Below are 9594 nucleotides of genomic sequence, written 5' to 3'. Positions count from 1 at the left end.
TTGCAGGTTACCAGAAACTATGGCAATGGTATTGCATATTGAGATACCAGAATCAGGAGAGCTGCACTACTTCTAGATCCCATTGAAGTCATCTAGGTTAAAGACTAGGTGTGAGTTCAGTTGGTATAAGGACAGCCAGCCCACCCCAAGTAACACGCTAGGGTAGTGATGGCGAAGCTTTTTTTTCCTTGGGTGCTGAAAGTGTGTGTGTGTGCTACTGTGCATGCGCGAGTGCCCGCACCCATAATTCAATGCTTCAGGATAGCAAAAACAGCTACCCCCACCCTCCCGGAGGTCCCCTGGAGGCTGGAAATGGCCTGTTTCCTAACTTCTGGTGGGCCCCGTAGGCTTGTGTTTCACCCTTACCAGGCTCCACAGGCTTTCCTGGAGCCAGGAGAGGGTACAAATGCCCTCCCCCATCCCTTCTGGAAGCCAAAAATACCCTCCCAGAACCTCTGTGTGAGCCAAAAATCAGGTAACCAGCAAAGACATGGAGGTTGGAGCTGAGCTAGGGCAACAGCTCATGTGCCAGTAGATATGGCTCCGTGTGGCATCACTGCACTAGGGCAAGGAAACAAAGGCTAGGGCAGGGGCCACCAATCTGCCACTCTGGAGTTACATGTGGTTCTTTGGGGCCCTTGTTGTGGCTCCCTGTCTCATCACTGGCTGGCCTTGCCCTCCCCTCCCTCACCCAGCCTGAGAGACGATGGCTAGAATGAAGAATCAGCCAGGGTTGGTTATCTGGGGCAGGTTGAGGAACATAGCAACCTCCAGATGGAGGCTTCCTTTCGGGCGACCCTCCTTCCTCTCTCACGATTCCCTGTCTGGCTGTGGAGGGGTCAGGAGGGTGTGAATGCATGGGGAGACCATCATGTGGGTTCCAAAGCGCAGCAAAGATACACATGGAGGACAGGCAGCTACTCACTTAAGGAGGGTCTTTGGACACTGATTCTTTCCTGCCCTAACAATTTGGCCATTGCCTTGCCGTGTCTCGTCCCATTTCCTCCCCCCCCCCTCCAGCAGCTCTTCAGCCGAGCGGGGTGGGCATAAGCTCCAGCCCAACGTGGCAGAAATCAAAGGCTCTTGAAAGCTCTTCTTGTGCAAAAACCAACTCTTTCAGCTTTGTCCAGAATGTCTTGATGCTCTTTCAAGCATGATTTTCCTGCTTGAATCCTTCACTTTGCCCATGGAAGCTTACTTCCTGTCAGGAAGTGTTGCAGTCTGAGTTTTATTCCTTCCTTCATTGTCTGGGCTTGCCTGCTGATGAAAAACAATGGGTGGACAGGCTGTTTCAGGTTTACTCTGAGGCTTGAATAATTATGGCTGCCTTCACAATGACATAGTGTTGTAAACTGGAGTGCTCTCATTACTTCCATGAGTGTTTACACAAAGCATAAATCTACGGAGATTCTTAATTATCCTGGTCACGGTTGTCCCAAATGTGCTTTTCAAAAGGCAACTGGACTTTCTTAGGGTTTTTTTTTTTCTTGAAAACGTTTCGCTTCTCATCCAAGAACCTGAAATGAATTGATGAAGTTCTTGGGTGAGAAGTGAAATGTTTTCAATAAAAAAACTAAGAAAGTTCAGTTGCCCTTTGAAAAAGCACCTTTGGGATACACAGAGCAATAGTACACTCACTCTGATCAATAAGACTGCAATTGCCTGTTCTCTCTGTGTAAATTCATATGGTAAAATAAGAAGATTTAACAGCTAAAATGTGTTATTTTAATTAGAAAGGTAATACATCTCACAAGTTGTGGTACATACAAAAACATTCTTCAGAAGGAAGAATTCACTCAGCTTGAATACTGCCCTCGTTCTCTGCCCTGTGTTATCTACTCACAATGACCACAATGATCACAATCTTGTTATTACAACATAATCACTTCCTTGAGTAAAATGTAACCCATCAAGTACCCAATTGCTCCTGAAAATGATATCACTTTTCATTGCTCATAAAAAGGTTTGAACTGTAAATTCCACTTTCTGTGACCATCTAGCTATGATCTACAACATGCTAGAAAGCTTGATCTAAGTGGAGTTACTGCCATTTTATTCTTGCATTATTACATGTTAACTGATTCCTATAAAAAATGAAGAGTGTATTTCTTCATCAGTATGCAGTGCTGTACTAGTGATGCTTACATTCTGAGAAAGTATTGATAGATTTACTTCAAATTATTATGCTTTTGCTGCTCAAAGTATTGATCCAAATTATTCATCCAATATAAAGCATATTTATTTTATTTATTTATTATTGAGATTTGTATGCCGCCCCTCTCCGCGGACTCCTATCTAGTATCATAGTCCAACATTTTTATGATAGAAAATAACTTCCCATCTCTGCTTTTCCTCATTACTGGTGTCTACAATCTTTACTGCAACTTAACTAATTTCTACAATTAGACTGTTTCCAGCACCAAAACTTTTCCTTAAATTTTTTTAACTAAATACCCTGAATATTTAAAGTAATATATATTGAAATTCATCTCGATCTAGCAGTCAGCAATTTCATTTATATCCCACCTTTATTATTTTTATAAACAGCATGGCAAAAATATCTAATATTCCTTTTTTCTTTTCCACAACAACAACAACAACCCAGTTATATGGCTGCAGTCAGTTACATCTGTGACACCTTGCTGACTTAATAGTAAGGAAAAACCAATGTCACTGAGTAAATTAGTAACATGAAGGTTGTGAAATCTGTAGCGGCATTTGTCCAGTTTTGTCCGTGATGTTTCAAAGAGCTTTGAGGTCAAAATCAATAAAAACTATAAATGTCAAGGATCTTTCTTTCCTAGTTATGATCAAGCATGAGTCAAAAGCAATATACTAAATTCCACCCACATCAATTATTTACACATTTTTCTGTCTGAAAAACAAATGTTATGCATTGGTAGACGATCGTCTATTAGTAACATCCAATCATCATTTATTTCAAAAAGAAAGTACCATCTGGAAGACAGTATTATAAGTGTTAATACTTAATTGCAGGACTTACTTGTGCAAGGAGGACTTAAGAGGTTAAGATAATAGATGATGACAATACATAGAGAGAAATTATCACATAATCATTAAGCTCATGAAAGAAAGATGTACATTGTTCATTCAGTCTCCAAATCAGATTTCTTCCTTTATATCTTACCAGTATCTGGAACCACCCATGTTGCAGGAATAAGGCACAGGGCCAGTCCTAGCATTAAATAAGTAAGGCAGAAATCTCAAGCAGTATATGTGGAATTTAACAAATTCTAAGTAATAATAGATAAGAAGGAACTCATTCATCTTTGGCTGTAAAAAAAAAAGCAATTATATATTCCTTCTTATCTATTATTACCCAGATTGCCCTAATCTCTCTATAAGGTATATTCTTCTTGTTGTTTCTCCCTTTTTCCTGGTGAGAAAATACACATACTGTATGTTTAAAACAGAAGTATTTAACAAGTTGTGGTTATTATACACAATTTTATGCAGAATCTGAGATAATTATAGAATTGAGGATCTGGAATATAATCTTTATCAAGACAGGTCATATCTAGAATTTGATGCAGGAACAGAAATCTGTGTCTAATGTTCAAAGTGGAACTTTTGGAAAGTAAGGGGAAATTATCCAAATACCCCTATATTTTATACTGCTTGGTTTTTAGAGCTCCTCCTAAGTCTTTTTTTCAGATTTTATGTTCAAGAATAATCTATATTGGCCGAGATGCTCCAAACATAATGGATGTTTATTATATTATTATTATTATTATTATTATTATTATTATTATTATCATTCATTCATTCATTCATTCATTCATTCATTCAAACAATTATAGGGTGATAATTTGTATGTTACAGCCATTCTCAGATACATTACATATCGTTTAGAATATGTTAACAGTAGCTAAAAGTAGCAACAACACTTCCCCTTGCTCTTCCCTTCTCTAGTAGGCAGGATGGATTTTAATCTCCTTATATTTATCTCCTCCTAGAACCCTTTCAGGGTGCCATGCCCTACCATAATTCTTGACTAAATGTCTTGGCATGGGCATTTGGTTCTTTCCCAATCAATTTCACCTTGTCATATAAATTCCGTGAATGAATGAATGAAAATCGCCCCTAACATTGACCTATACAGCTACAGGCCGTCTATATTGCACGGCGCCCCGCAACTGAACCGAGGTAAGAGCGTCTGTGCAGGAGCTGAGCTGAAACACACGCGCTCCACCAAAACCAAACTTCTTCAGAGGTCCTCAAACCTGGCGACTTTAAGACTTTAAGCATAGCTGGCGGGAGCATTCTGGGAGTTGAAGTCCAAGTTGGCAAGTTAAAGGCAGTAACACCCTCCCAGCCTGCAGGCTAAAAACTCCCTGACGTCAGTCACCCTGCCTGCCACGTGTTCGCCAAAGAGGCCTCACCGTCCCTCCCTAGTCCACACCTGATTGGCTAGAATGGCAGCATCCTCTTCGGCGTTTGGAGAAGAGGGCAGCGGAAGGGATTGGCTGAGACGCCTCCCGTCCTTTCTCTTCATTGGCCCAACCTATCTTCTCGGGAGCCGAGTATGAATGGCCGGAGGTCGGTTTGAGAAGGGAGTGCGAAGCTTCTCCTGAGCTCGGGTCACTCTGGCGGATCTTCGCGAGCCATCGAGGGGCCGGCGACTCCTAGAAGGGCCGCAGACGCCGGGTCCGTGAGTTGCCTGCCGAGCTTGAAGGTCTCGGCTTCAGCCTCGATCGCCGCTCTAAAATTCTGCATGGGATGGAGAAGGGATTGGGGGGGGGAGGAGGTGACTCCTTATGGCCGTTCACAATATTAATTTCCTAGCAAATAATTCGGACTAAATCCCCTTTTGTTTGCTGAAAATCATTTTATTTTATGGCGGCATCCCTGCTGCTGCGTAGCTTCAAAGAATCCAAAGTGATCGGGTGGGGTGGGGTTCTCCTAAACGGGGGACTTGCCCTATATATATATCCCCTCTTTTCTTCATCGACGTATTTTATTCTCATATCTTTCCTTCTATCCTTCCCTTGATATATATTACTACATGTTTACTAGCACTTCATTTTGTATTGTACAAAATAAATAAATATAAGTAGGTGGGTAGGTAGACAAACAGACAGACACTGTATCTATCTATATATTTATATTTATTTATATATGTATTTATTTTGTCCAATACAAAATGAACTGCTAGTAAACGTAGTAATATAAAGGAAAGGATAGAAGGAAAGATATGAGAATAAAATACGTCGATGAAGAAAAGAGGGAAAGATATATGAATGGAAGAAAAAATATATGAAATATAAGAGAGACAATTGGACAGGGGACGGAAGGCACACTAGTGCACTTATCCACTCAGTGGATGTGCTACTTATATAATATTAATAGTATCTGACAGTTGCGAATATTCGGAGAGAATTCAGTTAAGGCCCATTCGACCGAGAGGCTACCCGTTAAGTGTGTCAAACCTCTCTCTCTCTCTCTGGAATTCTAAATAACGAGGGTCCTCGAATAGATAGAATAAATAAGAGTTTTCAGTGTTGTGTTGCATTGTGCTGCTGTGTTGCGTTGTAAAAGGATGCGCTTTTACCCGTGTGAGAACGGAGAAATTAGTACCAATAAAGGAGAATATTTGTAGCTCAGGGGTGAAATGGTTCTTGGTGCTTTCTGAATTGGCTTGTTTTCTTGAAGACGTTTCATTATCAGTGCTAGTAAGGAGAGCACTGATGATAAGAGGTCTGTAAGAGGCGTGCATAAGTGTACCCACCGTCCCTGTCCTAATGTCTTTTTATCTTTCTATCTCTACTTTATACTTATAGTATGTTAAACATACTACACTATTATATTTGTATGACAAATAAATAAATAAAATAAACAAATAAAATAAAGGTTACCTAGTTAGGGTAGTGAAACATCTGCAACAAAACCAGCATATGCAAAAGGCACCAAGCACCACCACCACCCTAGACATTAGTGTTAGCCCTCTCCCCTTTTCAGCCAGATTGGTGGGTTAATTGAGGTGGTTTACTGACAAAATCTGCCAGTTTAGCAAATCCCACTCCAGTTCAAATTGCTGCTGGTCCATTTTGTGTGTGTGTGTGTTGCTCATTTTCCTTAGGTACTTTTTGGGGCCTCTGGATAGGTGGGGTTTTCATAGAAAATTGTAGCTGTTGTTACTACTCTTTGTCAAACACAAGGCATGTCAGAACCTGAAAGGCTGATGGGGAAAATTGTCCTATTGTTGAGACAGGTTACTTAATTCTTTGGAGCTTACCACTCCAAATGGATCCGCCCTGGTACTCATACCAGTTTAGGTGGAAGAACCTGGAGCTCATATTTCCTGCTAATTGAGTAAATGTGCAAGTCCTGACTTGGCAGTACATATTCTATCTACTACTATGTATGAGTTACTATAGAGTTTTCACATCAAGGTGCAATATCTGAACGTCAGTGTCTTAAGTCTTAGACAATGGAAAGCTCTGAATTAACATTCTTGAAATATTGCATAACTGAATAACCACAAGGGTAGAAAAAGAAGTCTGCCGTGGATATTTTAATTTGGATTCTTGCACAGAGCAAAGAATTAAGACGTGGTGACTTAAATGATTCCTCTCTGTTCTGAGGGATCTTCTTCCGGGAGGAATCAGGATGAACTGTGTTATAAGTAAACGTGGGGTCCCAAAAGGTACTTGAGATTAAGGCTATTAACAGGGTGACCAGCAAATCTGGAAAACAGGGAAATCGGAATTATCAGGGAAATCGGTGGTTCGGGAAATATCAGGGAATTCGTGAAAAAAACAATAAATTACGGAAAAAACCAAACTGTATTAAAATGTTTAAAAGTCAGGGAAAAATTATGTTTAAAAAAACCAGATCGTGCTGCCTGGCAGAATCAAGTAAAAATGAGCATAACTGTGGCAACAACTTGCTTCCTCAGCTACCGATATTTCTCCATGGCTTTGCCGTTTGGTATGACATCATCTACGACCACACCTTAACTAGATCACAAGTTACAGGGAAATATCAGGGAATTTCAAAATGCTTTTCCCCTGGACACCCAGTATTAAACATCTATGCATGTTTTCACTTAGACCGAGGTTATGGTGGGAAAGAGGAACTGCTGTCAAGACCAATTAACCAATCTGCTTCTTCCTGGTTTCATCTTTTCTACAGAACCACCATTAGCTACGATATGGAGAGATCCTAGCACCATGGGAACTCCAGCCTCAATTACCTGTGACTTGCCACAGAATCAAATAGCGAAATCATGTACTAGGAAGAGAGCATCTGCCAATATTTTCCAGGGGGTGGGGTTACTGCAGTTACGTCGTCTCTTCCGTAGCAGTGGGGATATACAAGCAGAAGAACGAGCCCAGCTAATTTGGGAGCGTGCAGAAAGCCAATGCATTACTCGGGCCTTGCAACGGCTCCACAGAAGGCAGAGGAAACTGAAGCTGCAAGTCAATGGGAGGCCTTTATCTGCAAAGGGCAGTAGTTCCAGGCTGCTGGAGCTACAGCACTTCAGTCACTTAAGGTAGGATTTTGAAATGTGCTCTTATTCTGCTTTTTAATTTTACTTAGATTGATGGTACTGGAAGCTGGATTTGTAGGCTCTATTACTTTCCCCTCAATTTTTTCAGTTGCTTAGGAATATGAACGTTTTATTTAGATCCACAGTTGATTAATATACTATATATCTTTCTTTAGGAAGGAAGGTAAGGATATACAGTGGTACCTCTATCTAACAGCGCCTCTATTTACGAACTTGCCTCTTCTCAAGAACCATTTTCCACTTACAAACCCAAGCCTTCGAAACTAACCAGAAAAGGCGGGGAGAAGCCTCCGTGGAGCCTCTCTAGGAATCTCATGGGAGGAAACAGGGCCTCCACCCGCCCTGTGGTTTTCCCAATCGCACGCATTATTTGCTTTTACACTGATTCCTATGGGAAAAATTGCTTCTTCTTACAAATGTTTCTACTTAAGAACCTGGTCACAGAACAAATTAAGTTAGTAAGTAAAGGTACCACTCTATTTAGCTTGGTTTTTAAAAATTGAAACAATGTTTTTCTGGCATGTATTTAGAAAGTAAACCCTTAGTTAGCTGCTGCACTATTTAATTGTGAACTATGAACCATTCAACTGAAATATATTTTTAATACAATTGGTATGGTATAGTTATTAAACAGTAATAAAAGCATGTACTGTATTGGGAAGAGTTTCTTTAAATAGGTGACCAATTTTGAAGAACCTTTTGTTAAATTATATTCATGGATATTACAATCTAACCAAATTGATGCAGAAAGGGAAAACAGATTTTAGCTTAGATAGCCCAATAGGTAGGTGAATAATTTACAATATTGCAGATCAGAAGAGACAAAATTATAGGAAGCTGCAATGGGAGAGATGAAATGATAAAATGTGTCATATTTCCAGGTAACCTCTCTTTTTGGAAGTGATGTACAATTATGTAAAGGGCAGAACTTGCACCATAACATCACAAGAAACATTTCATTTTGTTGCCATCTGACCTTCCTACATGCAACCCTGGGCAAATTATTTCTTCTCCCTTCCTATTGTTAAGGGTTGTTAAAGCACAGAATATATTAATCACAGCTAAACTACATGCTGTAAATCAGTAAGATTACATTGTGAGATTATTTGCATTTTATTTTTCATCAATTCTGACCAGCATGATCCATGGCAAATTATGGATGTAGTCTAAAACATCTGGAGAATATAAGTTATGTTTCTGCTAACGTAAAAGGATATTGAGTTGAAGAGCAGCTGTATAATTTTTTTGTTCCCTATTCCTTATCTTGATTGTCTGTTTCTAAGAAAAGGGAGAATAATGCAACTCTTAATGAGATTTTTCTTTTCACAGGATTGAAGATTGTAATACTACTGCTGCTGCTGTTGAAGGTGACAGTAGGAAGAAAGAGACAGAGAAAGCAGGTGGAAGTGGCCACTACATTGCTTCCCAATGTAAAAAAAAGGAAAAAGAGATGGATGGGGCTACGTACAAAATGAAAAATGATTGTGATCTTACGCCAATGGTTGTGGCCGAGTGTAATCAGACTGGCCTGGAGGAGCCTCAAAGGGAAAATGTCTGAAAAATTATTGCAGGTAACAGCAGAAAAGAAATTGACAACTTATGTTCTCTCAAGCACTTTGATTTGCTAATTTAGACTTGATCAGTTTATGTCAAAGCACAAGCACTACGTATTTTGACTATTTATGGTTTATATTTAATAAAGCTTCCTGTCTAAAGACCTCTCTGAATTAAGAGTCCAAATGTCTCTCTAGTCCAGAACTGCTTTCTCCTAAGTTTCTTTGGAAAATCTGCAATCAGAATGCAGAATAAAATGACTTTTCCTTATTCCACATTTTGTCTAGCCTATGAAAACATATAGGCCTTAATGTGACAGCTTTATGACATCATGATGTAGGAGGGCACATTCCCTCACTCACCAACTTAATCAGTTTTTGCTCAGCAGAGTGCCAGACAAAGAATCTGCGCTACCATTTGTTACAGTATGCCGTATGAAAATACACCAACGGCTGTCACTTTTAGAACTGCGGGCTGCTTACCTTTGCCTTAAACAACATCAAACC

General features: G+C 40.0%; 1 protein-coding gene across 3 annotated transcripts; it reads left to right on the top strand.

Moving 5' to 3' along the window:
• Window positions 1-3343: 3343 nt before the first annotated feature.
• AVPI1 (arginine vasopressin induced 1) lies at window positions 3344-9261 on the top strand. Of its 3 annotated transcripts, none has more exons than XM_070752927.1 (3): window positions 3344-3366; window positions 7156-7516; window positions 8864-9261. In XM_070752927.1, the coding sequence occupies exons 2-3, from the start codon at window positions 7194-7196 to the stop codon at window positions 9090-9092; spliced, it is 552 nt and encodes a 183-aa protein (XP_070609028.1). In that variant the 5' UTR covers window positions 3344-3366; window positions 7156-7193; the 3' UTR covers window positions 9093-9261. The 3 variants fall into 3 exon arrangements, with proteins under 3 accessions (XP_070609028.1, XP_070609026.1, XP_070609027.1); XM_070752925.1 differs by lacking the exon at window positions 3344-3366 and adding an exon at window positions 4533-4668; XM_070752926.1 differs by lacking the exon at window positions 3344-3366 and adding an exon at window positions 4543-4696.
• The last annotated feature ends 333 nt before the right edge of the window (window positions 9262-9594 follow it).

Source organism: Erythrolamprus reginae, chromosome 5, assembly GCF_031021105.1.
Source record: "Erythrolamprus reginae isolate rEryReg1 chromosome 5, rEryReg1.hap1, whole genome shotgun sequence".
NCBI lineage: Eukaryota > Metazoa > Chordata > Lepidosauria > Squamata > Dipsadidae > Erythrolamprus > Erythrolamprus reginae.
The sequence above is the reverse complement of the archived record's forward strand: the minus strand, read 5'-3'. Positions and strand labels throughout refer to the sequence as shown.

Coding starts and splice junctions, on each gene's coding strand:
- AVPI1 (XM_070752927.1), top strand. CDS start 7,194: ATGGGAACTCCAGCCTCAATTACCTGTGACTTGCCACAGAATCAAATA. Junction 7,517..8,863: donor CAGCACTTCAGTCACTTAAG/GTAGGATTTTGA, acceptor TTCTTTTCACAG/GATTGAAGATTGTAATACTA.